Consider the following 24581-nt stretch of genomic DNA (forward strand, 5'->3'; position numbering starts at 1 on the left):
CAGAAAGCATAGGTACTGAGAAGTGGTCTGTGGTCCCCACCTGCAGAACCACTCCTTTATTGAGTGTGTCTTGCTAATTGCCAATAATTTCCACCTGTTGTCTATTCCATTTGCACAACAGCATGTGATATTGATTGTCAATCAGTGTTGCTTCCTAAGTGGACAGTTTGATTTCACAGAAGTTTGATTTACTTGGAGTTATATTGTGTTGTTTAAGTGTTCCCTTTATTTTTTTTGAGCTGTGTATACATGTATAAGGTAATTATTGTCAACTCTCTCGTGGCCTCAAGTGGCCGTTAGAGGAGTTGCAGTTTTTACCATTTCAATATTGGTTCCATAATGTATTCTGTTACAATACTTAAAAACTGATCACAATAATAATACATTATAATAATAAGTACAATGGAATGTGGAAATCAAAAAAGAATTTTATTTTTGATTTTTATAACATTTTATAACCTTTCCACAGGTTGCACAGACTAGTTGTAGTGATAGTGCGAGTCACAATTAGCACGTCAGGAAGTGCGACTCAGGAAGTGCGTTACCACAACTTTGCAGGCACGCATCAAGATGGGTTGTATTTTACATTTGGCAGTTATTTTATGGACATATTCATGCAAAATACAAGGTAAATACTTAATTTTTATACTAATATTTAAAGTTCTTTATCACCTTTAATTTATGAATTGTGCTTGTTGTATTTTAGCACGAAATTTTCTGTAAAAGTCATTCAACAAATGAAACAGGAAGAAATTTATAAAATACATAACACAACATGTTTTATAAGCGAAACTTTCTTAAATTAATTTCTTACGAATATTAAAATAAAACTAATAAGATGGTGAGTAGTGCTCATAAGTATTGTGCTCATATTATATTTTGTAAGGATGATGATTTGCTGACGTTACATGTTTGACATCTGTGTCACATTGCAATCATCTGTTGGGGTGTGACACTCTCTGTCTGCTTGATTTCTTTGTGTATTTTTCAAACGTGGTAGCAAGAATTTGGACGATGCACAAATTATTAACAAAAATATATGCCGTATAAAACAATATGCACATTATTTAAGATAGACAATGTATGAACCCAATCCAAAAAAGCTGGGATGCTGTGTGAAATATAAATCAAAACAGAAAGCAACAATTTGCAAATCTCACAAATCCACATTTTATTTACAGTAGACCATGGGAAATATATTAAAGGTTTAAACTGAGAAACTCTACCAGTTTGAGAAAGATGTTTGTTTGTTTGTTTTTAGCATTTTTGGTTATTATTAGTATTTTATTTGCTGGGCTGGGAGCAGACAGTCTCTATGGCGATGGGGTTTTGGAGGGCGTAATAGGAGGACGGATGCTGCAGTGGCATGTTTATGACTTTAGCTCTGCTTCCTGGTCTAAACCTCAGATAGTCATGTTTTAGGTGGTTTAATATATTCAGCCATGTCTTCAGCTATGAGAGGTGCACCATGCAAGGTGTGACTGAAGCTGCCTGTCCAAGTAAGAATGTGTGTGTTCTACAAAAAGTATGTCTGAAGTGTGAAGCCCACATCATTTGCTGGAAACCACAGACAGCCAGCAGATGGGTGTGACCAAATAATGCAAAAAAAATAAATAAATAACATAAACAAGATTTAAATTAATTAGATTTAAGAAGATTGCAGCACCCTGTTCACAATACAATTTTTTTTTTCTGTTCTTTTAGGACTCCAACATGTGTTTGTGCAGCATGAAAAGGACTTACACCTGGATGTACAGAAACCTGTTGAACTTGACAAAAAGACAGATTTATTCTGGAAATTTAATACCAGTAATTATGTTGGTAAAATCGGTTATAGTACAGAGGCAATATTATTTGATGGCTATGAAGGAAGGGCTGAGTTGTTTAAACAAAATTACTCCTTGATCTTAAAGACTGTTCAGCACAATGACAGTGGAGATTACATTGGAATAGTGACTGGAGGACAAGAACGAAGGGTGGCTGAATACAAGGTCACAGTCCAAGGTAGGTTTCTCTTTTCGTGTTCATTTTAAAATGCTGACACGACACAGACGTGTTTTTAATCCATTCACACCTGTTATTCTTCCCCAGATCCAGTGTCACCGGTTGACCTGACAGTGACCTCCAGCGGCTCAGACTCCTGTATCATCACTGTGACCTGCAGCACAGCGGACTTAAAGATCAGCAGAACTTTTAGATGTGATGCCCAAAACTGCTCTCAGGTGGAAGAAAAGAGTTTGAAAGCCACAAAAAACTTTTCGTCTCTGATCATTTACCTGCAGCAAGACACCATCGTTTGTAACCATAGCAACCAAGTGAGTTGGAAACAGAGCAAGGTGACCAAACTGCAGTGTGAGCCAAAGCCAGGTAAGATTAAAAGCAACAACAATATTTAATGAAAAACTGAAAGATTTCATGAAGCAGACCTTTAGTGAATAAGAGCTCTAAAAATACAAAATGATTTTTGATCTTTAAACATTTAAGATGGGATGCTAGACTAGAAAACTCTGTTAGGTTCCATGACTTAAACTGGACATACTTTACTAATTTGTTCTTTTTTCCTTTACATGCCTTTTTCCTTACAGAAACCAACAATACTGTTGTGATTGTAATTGTGATTGTGATTGTGATTGTTGGTGTAATTCTTGCTGCAATCGTTTATTCTCGTCAGCGAAAGAAAGGAATGTGTAAGTTGAAGCATGTATTTCATCAAGGAATTATAAAGAAAAATCAGCAAACTCCTGTAACTACATGTTAGAATTCAGTTCATTTGTCATGCTTATGAAATTGTAGCAATTAAGCTGTAATCATATAATTAGCAATTCTTAGACCCTTATTATATACATAATAAATACTGACTTACAGCTTATTTAACACCACAAATGGTTGTAAATAAATAATATTTGTGCAACTTAAGCCCCATACCTATATTCTTTTCTAGATTATAATTTTTCTGATTATTATTCTGATAGAAAAATTAATTGAAAAAATAAAGGCCATCTGAAATTGGAAGATGGGGAGGGGACATCAAGTACTTCACTTATCACCACTATCAGCTGTCACCCGGCAGCATCGATTCCTGCATGTCAGCTTCTGTGTGAGGATATAATTTAATGTGAATAGGGCTGAACTAAGAGTAGCATAGCAGAAATTGTCATTTAAATCATGCAAAGAAAGATGTTAAAACAAATAACTACATATTTATTTATCTCTGACCACCAGATGACAGAGAAAGCAGAGAAAACACAGTGTATGCAGTTCCTGAGGTAAGTGTGTTAAATAAGATTTGATTTGATGAAATAGGAAAAGTAATTATTCTTTTTTTTCTTTTTTTTTTAAATCAATACAGGCCTCATATATACTGCTCAAAAAATTAAAGGAACCCTTTTTAATCACAGTATTGCATCAAGTCAGTTAAACTTCTGGGACACTGATCTGGTCAGTTAAGCAGCAGAGGAGGTTGTTAATCAGTTTCAGCTGCTCATGAAATTAACAACAGGGGCACTAGAGGGTCAACAATGAGGCAACCCCTCAAAACAGGAATGGTTTTACAGATGGAGGCCACTGATATTTTTTTCTCTCCTCAACTTTTCTTAGTGTTTTTTTTCACTAGTTTTGGATTTGGCTTTTATCCACAAGTAGGAACAGGATGAGCACTGTCAGAGGCCCACAAAATGACTCCAGCAGGCCACTGGTGTGAGTGTCTCTGACCAAATGATCTGAAACAGTCTTCATGAAGGTTCCTGAGAGCCAGATGTCCTCTAGCAGGCCCTGTGCTCACTACTCTGTCTGGGGAAGCTGTGTAGCACATTATGCTGCCTGTAACATCATTCAGCATGACTGGTTTGGTGGTGGGTCAGTGATTGTCTGGAAAGACATATCCATGCAGGGATGCACAGAATAGGCAATAGCAGCCTGTAGGTATCGATTAGGTATTTGGATGACTCATTATCATACTCTGTGCTGGGGCAGTGGGTCCTGGGTTCCCCCTGGTGGACAACAATGCTGGGCCACATGTGATGAGAACATGCAGGCAGCTCTTGGAGGATGAAGGAATTGATACCATTAACTGGCCCCCACACTCACCTGACATAAATCCAACAGAACATCTCTGTGACGTTATGTTTCGGTACTATGACACCAGGTCCGCCTAAGACTGTCCAGGAGCTCAGTGAGGCCCTGGTCCAGATCTGGGAAGAGAACGCCCCTGGACACCATCCATCATTTCATTAGAAGCATGCCCCAACATTGTCAGGCATGCATACAAACACGTGGGGGCCACTGAAAATGCTGAGTACAATTTTGAGCCACTACTGTACAATGAAAGTGTGGGAAAATGGACTAGCGTGCCACATTTTTCAATTTTAATTCAGTCCTCTGTAGGTTGATCATTTTTATTTGCATCGAACAATGTAGCATCCTCTCATTCCTGATACATCACTGACTCTATATCAGTATGATTTTTTTTTTTTCCCAGCATGATTATTTTTTTCCCATTAAGATCTGATGTATTTTCAAAGTGTTCCTTTATTTTTTTGAGCAGTGTATATTCTCTTTTGTAATCAAAAATCACCTAACATTTATTTTTTGTATGTGACCAAAAGCTGTTTCTGGTTCTGCTGCCACACACTCGTGCTCCCGGTCACACTATCAGTTTGTGCTCAGAGGCTTTGGACGGAGTCTGCCTGCTGAATTTTTAGCTGTTCCATATTTTGTCTAACCAGAGGGTTTAGCCTGGCAAGTAAACTATTTAAACTGCAGTCAAACTGCTGAATGTGTTTGCTTGTTCTTTAAGTACATTTTTATTGTATTAATGCATCACTTGAAACAAATTGTCCAGTTTTAAGAACAGGTGACTCAAGCACCTATCATGGTTTGGTTAAAACTGGACTCAAAGAGCAGAATCAGGTGATTATTGGCAGTTTTAATGAGCTTGCTGAAAGATAAGTGATAGGACAGAGCAGCTTCACAACAGGGACACATGGGAACTCTGCCAGAGAGAAGAGAGACCGTTAGCTGCAGTCCAGGTGGGAGGAATTGATTATTCTGGAGTTTACCAACAGAACAGTCTTACTTGTTGGAATGGGAAATAACTGAGGCTGGGTGGGAGGAGGAAATCTCAGCTATCACAGGGCGAGAGGCAGAGTACGCCCTATACAGATCGCCAGGCTGTTGCAGGACTAACACAGAGAAATTCAGGCAATCATTCACACCTATAGGCAATTTAGAACCACCAGTTAACCTAACCCCACTTACTGCATGTCTTTGGACTGTGGGAGAAAACTGGATTACACAAAGAAAACCCACAAACTCCACACAGAAAGGTCCCAGCCAAGGTGGATTCAAACCCAGGACCTTCTTGCTGTGAGGCAACAGTGCTAACCACTGCCCCACCATGCTGACCTGTAACATAACCCCCATAAATCCAGAGACAAAGGCAGGTGGAGAGTGAGCAGGCAGGGTGTGAGCAGGTAAGTCCTTCCCTTGGCAGGTAATAGACAAAACAAGCTGGAGCAGGCACAAAGCCAGCCCAGCAACTCCCCCTGAGACTTACTCAAGATTTCAAGATTTTCATGAATATAATTTGATCCCCGGCTTATTTAGTTCTTGTGTTTTAATTTTTGCTCACGATAGGTAACCTGGACATAATGTATTCCTAGATAACAGATTTATAACTCTATACTCGACTCTTACACTTACAAACAGAAACAAACAAATTAATTTGAAACTGTAACTTGCAGTGTAAATTTCCAGGTGTTAGAATGGAGGTGTAGATACTTTATTTGTTTGCATGTGATTAAGTCGCAGTGTGATGGGTTTTTATTAGACAGAGATGTTTTATTTGAAGTCAGCTGGCATGTATTAAAAATCACATTATTTATCCCATTATTGTACTGTTTGGCAACATAATCTTAAAAATGTGTTACAGACATCTGAATACCATTTAAATAAAATACACATTCATTGTAATTTTAGAAGAAGAAAGAGCTTTATTTGTCACATACATATACATGCAGTGAGATTCATTCTCTGCATTTAACCCATCACACACATGGAGTATGTAGTACACACAGCACAGCATGGAGCAGGGGGCAGCCAAGGGGCGCCCGGGGAGCAACCTGGGGGGGGGGGGGGGGGGGGGGGGGGTTGCAGGGTTGTCACTTCTGCAGATGCTCTTGTAAGATTCCTGCTCATGTTAATACAGTTTAATGGCCGTACAATGGTACTGTTCATTCATAAAATGTAATAAAAAATGGGAAAGAGGCTTCACAAAAAAAATTGTAATTTGTTTTCCAGGTTGTAACAACACCATGTTTGGAACAGAATCTAGGCGGTGACGCTTCAGTTAGCGCTTCAACATCCACGTACTGCTTGGTGGGGTCTCGTGCTGGACCCACGGGATCCACAGAGCCCAAAGACAAAGCTTTGCCAGAAAGCTTGTATGCACAGATACAGAGTCATCCGAGGTCTAAAACATCTTCGGGATCCTAAAACAGCTTCCTGCCTCAGTAGATTTTAATATGAGCATTGGCGCCTTTATGCAACATATCAATTCAAAAGCAAATGACTAAGTAAAAACCAGGAATAAGAAATGCCAAAATCATAATAAATATGAACAACTGAGAATACTGTCACCTTCTGTGATTGGCATTATTGTGGTAAGAAATATAGTTGGAGATTCCTTTGTGAGCCTCTGGGTTTTTGACTAATATTCTGCTCAACCCGATAACATGTTAGCTTTTTTCTATGTGATATGCTATGGAAATAAAAAGCTGAGTTACTAGTGTGGCTAATCAGATGAGCTATTACATATACATCCAGCAAATTCTTAGACTCATTATGATCCATCCCAAAAGACCTGGTTGCTTGTAAGTGAGATACCTTGTTGATGCTATTTTGCTGTGTGGTTTGTTGATTGTAACTGACATGTTAATTACTGGATGCAGGAACATGAAAATATATTCTTCTCACCCCTTAATGTAATGAGTACTGATATTTTACTAGTCCAAAAAAAAGCTATGCTTCTGGTGACCCCGTGGGTGGGCTTCAGATCTCCCAGTCATATTTTTTTATATTGGCAAACTCAGTAACCTTTGCACTAACTTAAAAACAGATTTTACGTGGCACAGGGAGCCACACATGCTCATCAGTGTTTTAAAACAAAATCCCCCCTCAAACACGTGTGTCACCAGAAGCAAACATGATTCATTAAGCCTTAATGTAAGAAAACTCTCTTAATCATGTTGTATTCTTATCTGCTTTATCATGACAGTGATAAATGATACAACAGTGATTATACTTCATTGCCTGTTATTTGTCAAAGGTCTATTTAAACACACCAGCTCTCCTTGTTTGTAAATGTAACAAACAATAAAAAAATAAACACTTAAATCTGACAAGTATTTGAGTCAGTGCTTTTAACCTCATCATCATCATTTGACTACAAACTGCAGCAATATTCACAGAACATTCACGGCCATGTTCACAGAAAAGGCAAAAAATCAAAAATGAAACAATAACATCTTTGAACACTTCTGCTATCAAATTGTGCCCTAGCATGAAAAGCCATAGACTTACAGCAATGTGACAGCAGAAGGGTTGTTATCATAGTGAACATCCTCTGAATGCAAACTGGGAAAAAGCTTTGAATGTCATTTTGTCAAAAGGCTGAAACAGCGGTGCTGGTATAGCTACATTTTATACTGAGCCACTGAGAAACATGCAAAATAAATGGTGCCAAATTCCAAAGTGTCAGAGATCGTCAGTAGATGCAGCTATCAGTGGGAGACCCTATGATATCCTTCTGGTGTAAATACACCTATGGCATGGTTTAAAACAAAAAAAAAAAAATCATTCTCGAGCTATTGCATTCACAAGATTTTAAGTAAACTTGACCTCTGACTTTGAGGTCAGGACTTTTACCTGACCTGAGAAAAAAAGAAAGATATTTATTAACTGATTAAGTCGCGTTTTAGACTGCTTATTGCTAGCAGATCTATTCTGACCCAAGGTGCAGCTGTGATTGGTTCTGAATGATGACTTTACAGCAGACAGCTGCTCCCCCTTTTCCAGGTACTGCGTACCGGTGCAGATTCTTTTAGTGGTACGCAGTAGTGGACCGTACCGGCTTACTTTCACCCCTGCTGAAAAGGATCAGTGGAAGAGAATGGATGGATGGATTTTTATTAGTGCAAAAATACAATGATTTAATAGATAGGAAAGCGTATATTTGATACCAAGATTTACAGAATTGTTTTACAGGATTTACAGGATGTGTTTTTAATACTTCCTAATACATTAAAATACCAAAGAACCAGGTGAAATTAAATGTCATGAAAAAATATTCATGACATTTTCTTTTTTCGAGGGGGGGGGGGGGGGGGGGGGGCTCTTTGTACACTTTGGAAAATTTTGATAATTGTTTATGACCTTTTAAACCTCTTATAAAGCTCACTGTCTGTTTCACGGTGCTTATGACGAGTTCTTTCTTGATGCAGTGATGCAATGTCAGCTCACCTGTGCAGGTCTCCTTCTGTATGTTCTCCCGCATCTGTCCCGCAGTTTCACTCTTTTCCCCGCACATCGCAGGTGGGGAAAAGAGACATGCGGTTTACCTCAGAAATCAGTCCTCTGCCTCCCACCTGTTTTCAAAGTCTACTTTTCGTTTGGCCATTTTGGGGGTCAGACTAGCTAAAATGTCACTATAAAAAGTTCTGACCGATGTTTGTATCCGCTGATTAAAGTGGGCAGCTGTTGCAGTGCATCGTGGGATTTGTAGTATACGTTGTGGGAGCGCTATTAATCATAGACATATTAAATTGACACATGTGCCTTTCAATATAAAGTGCCTTGAGGCGACTGTTATGTTGTGATAAAAATATAAATAAAACTGAATTGTATCCTGTGTCTTTTGTAGTAGTTTTCCCAACATCCATCCAAGATCCACTGCAGTGCACATATTAGCTGTGAACTCTGTTGTATTCCCCTTTTACCTCCCACTAGAAATGCGAGAGAAGAAGGAGGGGAGGGAAAGAGATTCGTGGACATCCAGCATCTGCCTACTCGGAAATGACGAGGTTGACTGGACTCAGTCCATCTATTGTGCGGGGAGCGGCTCAGCTTCTAGACTGAACTGTAAAAATGGAGCGCATTGTGTTTTGGGGGGCTGTTTTATGGCTGTGTTCTTGTGAAATCCAAGGTAAGAACAACATTTTATACTAATATTTCAAATTCTCCAGCTGCATTTTGTTTTGAATTGTAGCCCTAAACGGTCTCGGAAATATAGAGAGTTTTACAAATATTGATCCACAAACGTAAACTAAGATTTGCAAATCTGTGATTCGTGTGGAACATTTGAGGACACACAAATGAAAAAGCAATTTGACCACACCTATAAATGCGCACATCCAGACCCGAATAAATCGTGGCAGTGACGCACAATTTAAGTTCAGCTTCCTGCACACACAGATATTTAAAAATATAGGAAGCATCCTTTTCGCTCATTTACATGAACCTTAAGTACGCGTGCAGGAATCGCCTGGTACGCATAAATAACGTCACATTTTTTTTCTCATTGGTCAAAGACAGAACTTGATGAACGAGAAAAAGAAAGAAAGAAAGAAAGGGGAACAACACCCCAAGAAGCTGCCAGATAGTACAATTAGGTAATACATTTCTCCCACAGAGGTAGTGAAAAGTAACCTGCTGCAACACTGTATCAAAAGATTCTCCAAACTTTAGCGAATCTCCCACGCAGTTATTCCATTGGTAGGATGGAGACCATCTCTTTGAGCCAGAGTGTCAAACAGGGCGCATTAGCAGACTTCTAGTTTAGAAGGATACATTTCTTTGTGGCCACCATTCCTAGCTGCAGAGCTCTCTGGGTGTCATGAGAAAGCTCCAAAGACTCTTTGGAACATCCATATATTACCACATAGTGCACCACATCAACCAGTCAAAAAAGTTTATACAGTAATATGTGGCATTTGGTTCCTGAGCAACCGACAGCTGAAAGGGTGGCTAAAGACAGACTGTGATATTGAGAATGAGTTTTGCCGGTGAGGTGCCCCTCTGTCAACAGAGGGGCATCTTAGAAATAGCTTGTGTGGCATCTTATTGTAACACCTGCTGGTTCTGTAAATAGTTGTACAAAAATGCCATTGCCTGCACTTTAATGTAAATTGTTGTATATAATTTTGTTGTTTGCTATATTTGTAAAAAAAAATAGTTTGTCATAATGATGTGTCCTTTCACCTCCTGAAAAGCTGAGTCCCTGCTCCTAAAGGATATTACCCTAGTAGGAGAGGCCAGAAATCTGTTTAAGCCGGTGGTGGGGACGCATGCCTGGGACTAACTGCCTGTATGTCCATGTGAATGTTTCCGGTACCAGACTTTGGGGAAATCTGGACGGACAGCAAGTGACATACAGGATAGGGAGCACTATGTACAGTAGCCAATTCTGCAAAACCATGGAAAGAGTGGAGACCAAAATTAGCATCTTGCCCAGGCTAAAAGAATGAATTTAACCAAGATCATTATTAGTACAATCACATGTATTTCTACGTTTCTTCAACTCTGTGTTACATCAACCACAACAAAGGTAGATATTAAGTCCTTTGCTTGTTACTCATGGGTAGGGAGGAGCCGGGGATCTCATTCTCTTTGACACTGTATATACCTTTCAGTGATGATGGTGCCTTTCCAGATATGCAAGCTGGAACTTTCAAAGGCCATTTCAAAACCGATGCACCCACATACCAGCGGAGAGCTCGGCTTTTGAACTCAATACTGACAATGAGCAGATGCTCCCTCTCCTCTTTAGTCTGGAGGATGCGGTGTCCATGTTTCCCAGAGAAAATTAGTTTCACCTGCATTTGTGGATGGCATAGTGAACTGTGTTACACTGATTTCTGGAAGTGTTGCTGAGCTTATGCAGTGATTTCCATGACAGAATCAGGCTCGTCTTAAATGCAGTGCTGCCTGAGGGCCTGAAGATAACAGGTGTTCAGTATTGAGCTTCAGTGTTGTTTCCTGTGCACAGAGATTTTTCCAGATTCAATGAATCTCTTCATGATATTATGTACTGCACATGATGAAAAAAACATTGATATTTTGTTTGAGGATCATAATTTTGAAATCATTCCATAATTTGTAGATACAGTTTTCTGCAGATTGGTGAACCTCTGCCCAACTTCTAAGAAAGTCTGCCTCTCTAAAATGTTCTTTTCATACCTGATCATAAAACAGATGTCTTGCTAATAAACCTAATTATTTGCTAAAACACCCTCCAACTGTTTATTTGTAGTCCCCCTTACACTTTCTGCCTTTTGTTCCACAAGTCCCAGCTTTTTTGAGATCCATTGCTGCCACCAAATCAAACCAAGTGATTTTTTTTTTCTAAAATTCCAAAATCTGTCAGAGTTCTATTGTGGATCAAATATGGGTTTATTTGCAAATCACTGCAAATCGGTTTTTATTTACATTTTACACAGGCTAGTAGATGCTACAAATAAAAATGTTGTTTTGGTTTTCAAAGTGTACTTAGCTCAGAGTAACAGCTTTCAAATAAATTATAATTGTTTCGTGGTTGAGTGAAATGCTGACCAGATTGGGCAGGAGAACAGAGAAAACTGAGTTGAGTTTGACAGTTCGGGCACACTAATATACATTAAGTTCAGTGAACTGTAATTGACATAACTAGCTGTTATTATCACTGACATGAATAACAATTTTACAATATTTACAGAAAAAATAAATGAAAACAAAAAACAAACAAAAATTAAAGCCGCAAGCGGTGATGATTGGACCCTCGCACCCTGATGCTACATACTAGCATCTACCACAGATTCATCAGCAGCTAATTTACCCCTGACTGAGGATGCCTTTGCACAACATGTGCAGAGAGCTTTATACCAAGCAGCAGTGTGGCATCACAACCACCTGCCCAAGCCTCTTCTCTGGGAACCAGTGGGTAGAGGATGGAGGCTCAGGGAAGTTCATTGAGCCTGTTATGAATCAGAAGGCACCAGCACCTAAAGAGGTCCATGACCTCACACACCTATACTGTAAGGACGGCAGCTGCAGTGAGATCAGCAAATGCCGGTGTCTGTCAGTGGGTTTGATATGCAAGATCTGCTCCTGCTCTTTCTCAAACTGTGTATACGTGTATGTGACCAATTTTGTTACTGATGATCATTTGGAAGAGTGGCAGTGATATGTTTCAGTTGTGACATCATGGGGAGCATTTTTTGGAGATGGCCTACCCCCAGAATGGCTACCAGCAGCAGCATGTGTTCTGGTTGCTGCTAAAAGGAAATGGAGAAATTCCTCATTCACTCTTGTTTGTTTTGTTAGATAGCCTTTTGTTTGATTTGAGTCAGGAATTTGATTCACCTCTGGTAGGGGTATCTCGAAAACCAAAGCACTTTTTGGCAGTTTGTCACTAGGCTAAAATCAGATGCTGTAGCAATAAGCCACACCCTGCATCCTTTTAAATTCTTTAATAAATTTTAAAATGGTCTTTTCAATGCTCAACATATTGAAAAATGATGAATGACCCCACCCCCCCCAAAAAAAGGAAAAAAACAAAAACAAAAACAAAAAAAAAACAACGCAAAATAGAGAAGTGAAGCTTCAGAGACCATGAGTGGTGGTTTGCTACTTCCTTCACAGATCAGTTGAAACAGTCATGGGTACTGGTGCAGTCCTGTTTGCTATGTCCTTTCTCTATATAATTGAAGCTCAAGGTAAAAACAGTTACTGTTTTTTCTACAGTTACTGTTTTGTTGTTTCTCTTTAAAATCTTTTAGCAAAAGACAAAAGAAAACTTCAATTCATCTTTTCTGTTTCAAATGACTATCTGTATATCTGGCAGTACGTGCGTTTCTGTGCATGAAAATACTTTTCAGCTGGAGATGGTATTTTGTATGTATAGACTGTATTTATCTACAATAAATGACAAATGATTTTTTCCCACTGCAAAGCTAAAACCATGCGAGGAAACCAGAGTCAAAAATAGCTTCTTATTTCCTGTGCATTTCTTAACTTTTCCTTTGTACTGTTTGATAAAATATGAATAAGAACACATTTCACAAATGCAGCAGTGGAAACAATCATAACTATGAGCTCTTCATTTCTTATGCTGCCAATTCACAGCCACTCATCCAAAGTTGTTTTATACTGAAAGGTATCAGCAAAGAACTCTTTAACACTAAGAGCAGACCCGTCGCTATGGGCGGGCCCTAGGGGGCCGTGCCCGCCCACTGATACGCTTGGGCCCGCCCTGGCCCGCTCACCCAAGCCAGATCACTAATCAAGCTAATAATAGTGGTGCCCCCCTGTTGGATTTCATAAGCCCTCCTTAAGACTGAGATCTGGCGATGGGACTGACTAAGAGTCCTCCAGCAGAGGCTGATTGAGATAATATTGTACTTAAGGCATTGAATATCAAGGTAGTTAAGATTTTGAATGTGAGAAAAGGGATTTTAAATTCAATTGTGGATTAAACAGGGAGTTAGTGATGAATAAGGAAGAAATACAATCTCTCCTAATCTAACTGTTGTTTTGGACTAACTGTATCAGCAACAACCTGATAAAGAATTATAATAGTCCAGCCTAGACAGTAATACGTATAATGACACCAAAATTTCACACAGTGTTATTGGAGGCCAAGTTAAAACCTTCCCAAGTATCTGTTTAGACACCATGTTTCTGAGATTTTTAAGACCAAATACACAAACCTCAGTTTTGTCCAAATGCAGCCTGTAGTTTAACTAGTTGATCTTGAATAAAAAAAATAAATGGACATCATCTGCATGGTAATGACAATATATGCAGTGTTTATCAGATATCAAATAAATAAATGCTGTACTGAGGTTGAACCTCTACAAGTGAAAATATAGATTTATTACAACAACTGTTTATTTTTTAACAAAAACGAGAGAAATTCATCTATGATTAATTAAGACAGCTGGATCCAGAATAGGCTTTTTAAGTTTAGTTGCAGCCACCTGAAAAGCCTGGTATGTAACCTGTTGACAGAGACAAATTGATCATCATTAAAATTGAAGCAATAATTAATGGTAAGACAGCAGACCAACAGACAGAAACTACTGAATTTAGCTTGGAAAGATCAATAAGAGAAACAGTCTAAAATTATACCAGAAGTGTATAAATCTGGTGCACAGCTATGGAAAGGCTGTGGTTAACTTTTTTCTTCTAAAGAAATCATAAGAAGCCCATAAAGCTCTAATGTAAAACAAGGCTCAACGGAGCTGTGACAGTGCTGAAAAGAAACATGGGGTTGTTTCTGTTTCAGTCTGATATTAATGATCACATGATGAATAGTTATTGTAATCCTGGCTTTACAGATTGTTTTTTTAAATAAACTATTTTACAAGCTACTTTACCATGTCTAACAGAAAGCCATTTTGTTTTCAGATGCTTGTTTGCAAAGGAGTCAAACCTCTGTGGTTTGTTGTTTTCACTTTTAGAGGATCCACAGTATCCTGTGTTGTGGCTCCAGTACCATTAACAAGATTATTGACCTCTGTGGAGAAAAAGTTTTGAGAACTACTCGTTTTGCTGGCATGTGATTGGTTACAGCACTTGCAGCATAAATGTTAAAATCACCCACAAAAATTTTTTTTTTTTATCTTACTGACAACTAAATCAGAGAAAAAGTCAGAGAATTGAAGCTCTGAATAAGGGGCAAGTGAACAATAAACAATAATCCTCCATATTCACCTAATCAGACATAGTGGGAACAGCATTTTGGTTGGTATATCAGGAGGAGGCTTTTTAACATATTCAATTTTCAGTTATATCTCTGGCTATGAGAGGTGGACTATCCAAATAAGAGCAGGTTTTCCACAAAAGTTTATCTGCAGTGTGAAGCCCACATCGTTTGCTGGCCACCACAGACAGTCAGCAGTTGGCTGTGACTCAACAATAATTAAACAGTTAAAAAAAAAAGGTTTAATAAGAGGACTGCAGCTGTATGTTCATGATTCTTTTTTTTTCTGTTCTTTTAGGACTCCAAGATGTGTTTGTGTTGCAGGGAAAGGACTTACACCTGGATATAAAGAAACCTGTTGTACTTGACGAAACAACAGATTTATTCTGGAGATTTAATACCAAAAACAATATTGTTAAAATCACTCCTGAAAGAAAGACATTATTGTTTAACATCTATAAAGGAAGGGTTGATTTTGGACAAAATTACTCTCTGTTATTAAAGAATGTACAACACAGTGACAGTGGAGATTATGCTGCAGTCATGGTTGGGGGACAAGAGCAAAGGGTAGCTGAATACAAGGTCACAGTCCAAGGTAGGTTTCTCTTTTTGTGTTCATTTTAAAATACTGACACGACACAGACCTGTTTTAAATCCATTCACACCTGTTGTTATTCCTCAGATCCAGTGTCTCCAGTTATTCTGACAGTGACCAACAGCTCAGACTCCTGTAACATCACTGTGACCTGCAGCACAGTGGACTTAAAGATCAGCAGAACGTTTAGATGTGATGCCCAAAACTGCTCTCAGGTGGAAGAAAAGAGTCTGAACACCAGAAAAAACTTTTCCTCTCTGATTGTTTACCTGCAGCAAGACACCATCGTTTGTAACCATAGCAACCAAGTGAGCTGGAAACAGAGCAAGGTGACCAAACTGCAGTGTGAGCCAAAGCCAGGTAAGATTAAAAGCCATAATAATATAGAATGAAAACTGAAATAATAACATTTTAAAGATTTCATGCAGCAGACCTTCAGTGAATGAAGAGCTCTAAAAGTATATATATTTGAAAGATTTTACCTCTTGACATTCATCTATTCCAGGTGAAATGGTTGGTGTCCTTTGACACCATCAAACATGGGTTTGCTTTATTACTGTCCAATGACACCATTACCTTTTCTCCAATTAAAGTACACACTGGCTCTTTAAAGGACTTGTACAGATTTTTACTTGCTGTTCTAATGCGTTTACTATCACTGTCCAACCTTACTCTGCAGAAGCAAGCACCTGTGTGTGTGCACATGTGTGAGCAAACTGTCGCAAACATATATGTGATATTTAATACTGTAGTGATCAGAAAAAAGATTTTCTGCTGTTGCAAATCAGTCACTGAATTGTATCAAATGTTCTGAATAATATAATAACAGTTGGAAACATTTTGGTTCAAAATCTTTAGAGATTTGATTCAAAGTTGCATGTGGAGCTTTCCTGTCCTTATAGAAGTAATTGCAAAGTTAAAGTCAGTGTGTTGAAGGTGGTCAGACTATATCTGATACAATATTTTGATTTCTTTACAGTTCCCAATAAAGCCATCATAGCTGGGGCTTCCGCTGGTGTTTTCATCATCTTGACTGTTGTGACTGTGCTTTTCTCTGTCAGAAAATGTAAGTCTCAGTGTTTTTTTCTTTTTTCAGTGAATAGCTTCTATTTTAAGTACACAGAAATCCAATTTTGTATTCAAAGATACACTTCTTACACATACACATATGATTAGGCAATGAGAAGATTAAAGTCTGGCTGATATTATGTTTTGGTACAGCAGTATACATCTGTTTTGCAAGAGTTTTGTTTGTTGTTGTTTTTTCAGCGAGTAGTTATAAGTATCTGCAGGCAAACATGAAAACCTATCAGCAGCCACATCAGTCTGTTAGCAACCAAAGCAAACTTTAGGAGCCTTTTGGTTCAGACCTTCTGTGCAACCTTCAGGAACCACTGCCAACCAGTTGGAGAATACACATTTCCATAGCAACCAGTGGTCTGCCACTTTAAATATGGTGGACAACTTTTGAGCAATGTGTGCATGATGTCACACGAGAAGCTGCCAAAGTAGTTTTAGCTATTTAGAGGCTCTTTAACAAGAAAATGTACAGATTTATATCAAATATTCAACCTTTATCTAACCAGACAGGTCCTTGAGATTGAAAAGTCTTTTTAGTGGGAGACATGGACAAGTAATAATAAGTAATAATCATCCATAACTAAAATATACAAGATACAAATGTGACAAAGCAACATTTGTACTCTTCCGCTGTAGACTTCTCTATAAAATATTTGAACTAAATAAGGAAGAGAAAATCATTAAGACGAAAGTCAAATAGACCCAAAATAGAAGAACTCTGGACCATCAAGTTTTGACCTAAATAAATAAACAAAACAGACAAAAAACCCACAAACAAAAAAACAATCAACCAAACAAACAACAACAACCTCTCTAAATTACTAATACTACCCAGTCCTATGTAAAGTACTAATACCAATGTGAGACCCACTTGCCACTGGGACACAAACTTCAATACAAGAACAGCAAATTTAGGTCAGAGTAATGAGTAATATCACAAACTAAACACCTCCTATTACCTGTTTTAATTTACTTTTTATATAAATAAATACATTCATGTAAATATGTAACTATACATACTTGTGAGTAATTTCATGTTTGTAAATGAGAACTGGTTCTCAAACGTTTTACCTGGTAGAATAAAGGTTAAAACAAACAAACAAAAAAAAACCCAAACTGAATTTCAGCCTCCCTGCAGTATCTTCACCTGGTACCCACTGTGACAGTTAGAGAAGCCTCTAAAATGAAGCCCACGGCACCGTAATGACACCATGCTGACTCGGAGCAGTTCTGTAAAGGGTCATCAATCTTTTTAAGGAAAATGACTTATCATTTTAATAAACTGGTTCAGTTATTAGAGAAGGGCAATCTTCTGATGTCCAGCAGTCTCTTCCTTGTTCAGATATTTTACAGCTCCCCAACTCTTGGTGTGAGACCTGCCTTGTTCTTAAAAAATTCACTCGTTCCTCGGAAATAAGACTGCATCAAATTACCAAAATTACCAAAATGATTCAGTATCAAAGGTGCCCACCTCCTTTCTTTTTTCTCATGTTTTTTTATTTAAAAAAGGACCTGATATGGACGTTCTTCAGGCCAATTTAAGAATCCATTAGTTCCAAATAAACACTGCTTTTTAAAAAAAATCTAATAAATGTAATAATACATATTAACACACAGTGAACTATGAAACCTTTCAACTATCTTTGAATGAATATAACTCAGACATTATGTCTGTATATAATGAATATACTTCAAAGATTATAAATGCCATTATTGAATTGATAAAGAGCGTATTATATGTAATAATACTGGGGTTACAGTGTAGTCATTACAATAGGATGCAGCTGTTTACATAGTTTTTAAAAAACTATGACATGCATGTTTTTTCATAAAATTCACTGAATTTATTTCAATCTAAGAATGAAAGTTAAGAAAATATGAAAATTACTTTTAGCATTTTCTACTCGACTGTATCAGACTGATCTGTTTACAGTATACTGACAGAACAGGATTGCATCCAAGTTCTCTGTAACTATCAGGAGTTAACATACAGAATTTGGAATTAATGTTATTCCATATAAATCCACTACATCAGCTCCGATTGGCTCCAGCTCAAGAAAATTTCTTAAATATGTAGTACAAAAGGACCTTGTAGAAGATGTAAATATAATACTTTAATTTGGAACTTAAAGTATTATATTTGGAAATAAAGTTCCCTGTAAAATGTAAATTTCAAGCAAGTCAATCTATATTTTCTATGACTGACTTTCAGGTAAAAGAGGGAACCCAGAAAATACAGTTTATGAGATTCCTCAGGTAAGCAGACACTTTCTTTTAAAAAGAAAAAAAAAAAACTCTCCCTATTTGCCGTCAAACTGAGGGACAAAATGCCTAAATGTAACTTATTTAACAACTGAGACCTAACCTTTCTGAATGAAATCAGTTTTATTTCAAATTGAACTAAAATCCAGACCTCTGAATTTCATTTTCGGTCTACAGCTATAAACAGCTATACACGAGCAAAAACTCTAGTCTGCTGACTCAGATCCTGCTTTATGCTTTTCTTTGCCACATTTACATTTCACTATTTGTGATGCTTACTTGAATTAGACTGCCTGGGTTCTTTAAGACATGCCAGATAAAATAATCATGATTATGTTTTCCTAACGAGGCACTTTTGATTCATTTCCAGGACATTCTACCAGACCAGAATCAAAGACAGCCTGTCTCAGGAGATGCCTCATGTCAGTCTCCAACATCCACTTACGCCTTGGTAGAGTTTCACACTGGACCAGAAACCACTAAAACCAAAAACGCCTCCCCCCAGCCAGAGACAGTGTATGCTCAGGTTAACAGAGCTGCCAAGCCCCAATCCACAGGCCCAACAACCAGCACCCAGAGCTGAAGAACATCAAAACCTTGAATCAGAAGTGCCTGACTCTGTGGTATATTCTAGGGATGGCACGATACCACTTTTTTATGTCCGATACCGATATTTTACATTTGGATATCGGCCGATACCGATATAAATCCGATATTTAAAATTGATCCAGGCATTTAAAAACATAAAAAAAAAAAGAAGTCAACAGTCTCTTACACAACAAAATCAAAGTCTTTTAGTTGTCCCACATACAAGACTAAGGACCAGGGCGAGCAGAGCTTTTTAGGCAGTGGCACCAAAGCTCTGGAACTGTTTACCACTCCAGCTCCATTTAGCTGACTCTGTGGCGTCATTTAAAAAATAGTTGAAAACTTTTCTGTTTAACCAGGCTTTCTGGTTTCTGACTTTATTTTTATTTTTTTTCTTTTAATATGGTACTGTTATTATGTTTTTAACATAGTGTTTTCTGGGGGTGGGGAGGGTGATATTGTGTTTTAATTATTGTACAGCGCTTTTCTGTCTGTGAAAAACGCTATATAAATAAACTTTACTTACAACAATAACTATCACCTGAATCCTGTTGCTTCTGTGTGAGAAGGTGATGCTTATGGCATGTTGCAAATTTCATTAGGGCTGCAACTATCGATTATTTTAGCAATTGTGTATTCTATTTATATTGATTACCCAAGTAACTGGATAAGAAATACTTTTTTCATATTAACAGCTCATCTGCATATTTTAACTTCCGTACTGCAGTTTTTCCCTGTGTGAAACAAACAGGGTGGATGGAGCAGCTACAAAGTTCTCTTTTCTTCACTTACTGATCAGGTGGTTGATGAAGGATCTCCAGCTGTTTCCCAGTAAAGGTTTAATGGAGGTTACAGGGACGAAAAGGCTTCTTTTGGACACTAGAAAAACATTTCCTTCTGCTCCATCTGAGCTCGCCGGCTCCGCCTCTTTCCGTTTGTGCAGACAGACTGCACGTAAATCAGCTGATTGCTGCTGTTGCGTCATCAGTGTTCAGTGAAAAACTAGGGGCTGTGTGAGCAATGCTTTATATTCACAAGCATTCTCCAAAATACGTTTCTACTGCAGGTCTATATTTAGTCACAAATCAGAGATTAAAGTATCAAAAATGTTTTGACGGGGAAGGGGTCCTTCCGGTACCGGACGGTCACTAGTGCTAATAGCTGCGCTCGCTAGCAGTATGTCTGGGAGCTGAAGTAGAGAAAAAAATAACAGCTGATTCTCAGCACAGGGAGCACAACACACAAACAAGGCAGAGAGCGGTGGAGGCGGAAAAACATGTCAGCGATGATCGCTCAGTGTCAAAGGGAATCCGTCGCAGCAACGGAGGATCTGAGGGGGTTGTTTTCTAACTCCTGATCCCCCACTCCATTCCAGTAGGTGGCGGTAATGCAGCTCTAAGCTGGTTTGGTCAACCGCAAACCCACAAGAAGAAGAAGACGACGGAGAACTTCAATGCAGCTAATGTGAGCGAAACGCTATTTAATGTATCGGATTGCATTTTTTATTTCTTTCTGATATCCGATCCAGTAATTTAGGCCAGTATCGGACCGATACCGATACTGAATATCGGATCGGCACATCCCTAGTATATTCACAAACATGTAGCTTAAAGCAGATAACCCGTAAGCTGGAGAGGAACTGGTGTCTCGCTAATTTAGAAGATCTTCATTTAGCCTGGAAAAAGAGTTTGTTGCTTTATAGAAAGCATACATAAAGCTAGGATATCTTTATCAGTGATACGAACAACCCCAGGTTTGTTTTCAGCACTGCAGCCAGACTGAGAAAGAGTCAGAGCTCTGTTGAGCCGAGTATTCCTTTAACTATTAATGCTTTCATGAATTTCTTCACAAAAAGAAAAAATATTCATAACCAAAGACATATAACTTTTCCTTTGTGCTGTCACCAAATGCTTGCTAATTGTGGGCTGTTTGTTGGGGTTTTTTGCAGTATTATTGAAGGTTCTTTGTCTTACGATATAAAGAACCTGCTATTGTGATTTATTAATACATAAATAAAACTGAATTGAACTATGCTTTCATTCAAATTTGATAAGCTCATTGAGTTTCTTTCATTTAAGGCTCCTTAGTAAAATAAAGGCCTACCCCCCACCACAGGACTTTGAGAGAGTAATTCATGCGTTCATTACCTCTCATCTTGACTACTGTAATTCTCTCTATGTTGGCTGTGATCAACTGTTATTTTGCCGCTTGCAAATGATCCAAACTGCAGCAGCGCAGCAGAGAGTAATTGGGTCCCACTTTATGTCAAAATGAATTATTTATGATGGACAATAAAAATATGACTTATGATATGTCATAATTTTATGACCAGATATGTCATATTTCTGTGACTGGAAATATTTTTCATAATATTTCATATACAGTGGCTTGCAAAAGTATTCATACCCCTTGAACTTTTCCATATTTTGTCACATTACAACCACAAACATAAATATATTTCACTGGAATTTAATGTGAAAGACCAACACAAAGTGGTATACAACTGTGAAGTGGAAAGAAAATTATACATTATTTAAAATATTTTTTACAAATAAAAACTGAAACGTGAGGTGTGCAAAAGTATTCAGCCCCCCTGAGTCAATACTCTGTGGAACCACCTTTTGTTGCAGTTACAGCTGCAAGTCTTTTAGGGTATGTCTCCACCATCTTTGCACATCTAGTGACTGAGATTTTTGCCCATTCTTCTTTGCAAAACAGCTCAAGCTCAGTCAGATTAGATGGAGAGCGTTTGTGAACAGCAGTTTTCAGATCTTGCTACAAATTCTCAATTGCGTTTAGGTCTGGACTTTGACTGGGCCGTTCTAACACATGAATATGTTTCATTTTAAACCATTCCATTGTAGCCCTGGCTTTATGTTTAGGGTCGTTGTCCTGCTGGAAGGTGAACCTCCGCCCCAGTCTCAAGTCTTTTGCAGACTCCCAACAGGTTTTCCTCCAAGATTGCCCTGTATTTGGCTCCATCCATCTTCTCATCAACTCCTCCACACATAGCATTTTGCATTTTGGCCAAAAAGTTCAATTTTGGTCTCATCTGACCAAACGGGACTTTTTATGGTTTTCTTCTTGCCACTCTTCCATAAAGACCACATTTCTGCAGTGCACGACTAATAGCTGTCCTGTGGACGGATTCCCCCACCTGAGCTGTGGATCTCTGCATTTCGTCCAGAGTCACCATGGGCCTCTTGGCTGCATCTCTGGTCAGTGCTCTCCTTGTTTGGTCTGTAAGTTTAGGTGGACGGCCTTGTCTTGGTAGGTTTACAGTTGTGCCGTACTCTTTCCATTTCCAGATAATGGATTGAACAGTGCTCTGTGAGGTGTTCAAAGCTTGGGAAATCTTTTTATAGCCTAAGCCTGCTTTAAACTTCTCCGCAACCTTATTCCTAGTGATGGCAAAACGAGGCTTTCTGAAGCTCTGACCCTTTTTGAACCATTGTGTCAAAAATTGGTTCTCTACTCGAAGGTTCATTCAGTGCTCTTGGGTGACATCTGCTGACCACAATGGTTGTTGCACAGCCAAATGAAGCCCTGCAGATGTGACGCAGCTTTCATGTGTATAATAACACTTCTTAACGTGTGTTGGGACAATTCTTCAAATGACCTGTTTTATGTATTTGTTCTTTGTATCCCATATGTAAAAATCATCTGCCTGAGTAATTCCATCTATGAAATGATAATAAATAAATAAATATATGTGGAAATGGTTTGGTTTGTCGTTGATTCTAAATTTCATACTGGACAGGGAAGATGTTCAATAATAATGAGTCAGTAGGTGAGATTGATCCGTTTCCCCCTTTTTTTTTTCTTTTTTTTTTTGGTGTACAGTTATTTCCTTTGTTATTATGCTTGGTGTGCAGGAAATGTGTGCTTTTGCATCTCGGTTTTTTATTATTATTCAGGAATAATGTTTCCACAGTAGATGGACTTCACTGGTTTTTCTTTTTAGGGACAGCTTCCCAGCCTTTGAGACCATCCTTTCACACAGAACAGAAGAAGCTGGTGTGACCAGGAAGTAAGAAAGGGAGAAAGAAAAGCATCTTTTGAATGATGAGGCACTATGAGTATTATATTTGAATAAACACTGAATAGGTGTGTTGTGATCGCTGCATCTTCGGCCAGTGACGTTGTTCGAGCTCACCTGTTTGCTTTTCGACACGTTGAACGTCGCTGGCCGCTAATCGCACATTTGGGCACCAATTTAAAGGTGGATGCATGATTTTATGTTTTAAATTAAATCTCACTTAGTGTCATCATGTTTTGTTGATCATAAAGTAGTTTATTAATACCCGGAATGCTCCGATGTCAACGCCGGATTGCCTGGCGACTGAGATCGGAGAGATTAATTGGCTGTAACCTCATTATATTTTTTGGGCTATTGATGTGGTTTAAGCATCAACATTTTTCTTTTTCCATGCTCGTCCTACCTGCACAAGTTTCCTATATAATTGGAAAGAAATGGATGGATGGACATGCTGAAATTATTTTACCTTATTCGGTGGCACCAAATCAAAATATTCCCATACTTAGGGAAAATGAGATGGCTCTCTTATTGAAAGTTTGAAATTCACACAAACCAGCCGTCACTGACGCACAGCAGGTTTGGTACAAGGTGTGAAACGGCGTTTCAGTCGTCTTAAATACTCTGAGTATCGCGCCAAAGTTTCAAAGCTCCGCCTGTGAAATCAAACCAGTCAGCTGATTCAGTCTGAATGAAGCAGTGAAGTGGTTCGAACGTCATCAGTGACGTCAACTGAAGCAAGCTCCGGCCCACTGCTTCACCATAACTACCCTGGCGAGTTTGAAGCGTGCTTCGAAGCCTCGGTGTTGGAGGTAACATCACTACTTATTCCTGACCTGTCTGCTGTGTTCTTTGGACTTCATGATGCTGTTTACTCCCCAATATTCTCTTAACCAACCTCTGAGGCTGTCACGGAGCAGCTGTATTTGTACTGAGATTAGATTACACACAGGTGGACTCTTGTTAGTCATTAGCAGTCATCAGGCAACTTCTGAATGCAATTGGTTGCACTCAGAGAAAAGGGGGCTCAATACTTTTGCACATCGCACTTTTCAGTTTTTTATTTGTAAAAAATGTTTTGAATCATGTATAATTTTCTTTCCACTTCACAGTTGTATACCACTTTGTGTTGGTCTTTCACATTAAATTCCAGTGAAATATATTTATGTTTGTGGTTGTAATGTGACAAAATATGGAAAAGTTCAAGGGGTATGAATACTTTTGCAAGCCACTGTATGTCTGACCACCAGATGACAGAGAAAACAGAGAAAATACAGTGTATGCAG

At 38.5% G+C, this 24581-nt stretch overlaps 2 protein-coding genes across 2 annotated transcripts; both read left to right on the forward strand.

Moving 5' to 3' along the window:
- Positions 1 to 565: 565 nt before the first annotated feature.
- Positions 566 to 7336, forward strand: LOC115796313 (uncharacterized). Its single transcript, XM_030752653.1, has 6 exons — positions 566 to 628; positions 1705 to 2004; positions 2092 to 2367; positions 2586 to 2687; positions 3223 to 3266; positions 6298 to 7336. The coding sequence occupies exons 1-6, from the start codon at positions 571 to 573 to the stop codon at positions 6490 to 6492; spliced, it is 975 nt and encodes a 324-aa protein (XP_030608513.1). The 5' UTR covers positions 566 to 570; the 3' UTR covers positions 6493 to 7336.
- Positions 7337 to 9087: 1751 nt separating this feature from the next.
- LOC115796298 (uncharacterized) lies at positions 9088 to 19373 on the forward strand. Its single transcript, XM_030752627.1, has 6 exons — positions 9088 to 9199; positions 15033 to 15329; positions 15417 to 15689; positions 16309 to 16395; positions 18622 to 18665; positions 19042 to 19373. Exons 1-6 carry the CDS (start codon positions 9142 to 9144, stop codon positions 19252 to 19254), a joined length of 972 nt encoding a protein of 323 aa, XP_030608487.1. The 5' UTR covers positions 9088 to 9141; the 3' UTR covers positions 19255 to 19373.
- Positions 19374 to 24581: the final 5208 nt, after the last annotated feature.

This window comes from Archocentrus centrarchus, chromosome 17 (assembly GCF_007364275.1).
Source record: "Archocentrus centrarchus isolate MPI-CPG fArcCen1 chromosome 17, fArcCen1, whole genome shotgun sequence".
Classification (NCBI taxonomy): Eukaryota; Metazoa; Chordata; class Actinopteri; order Cichliformes; family Cichlidae; genus Archocentrus; species Archocentrus centrarchus.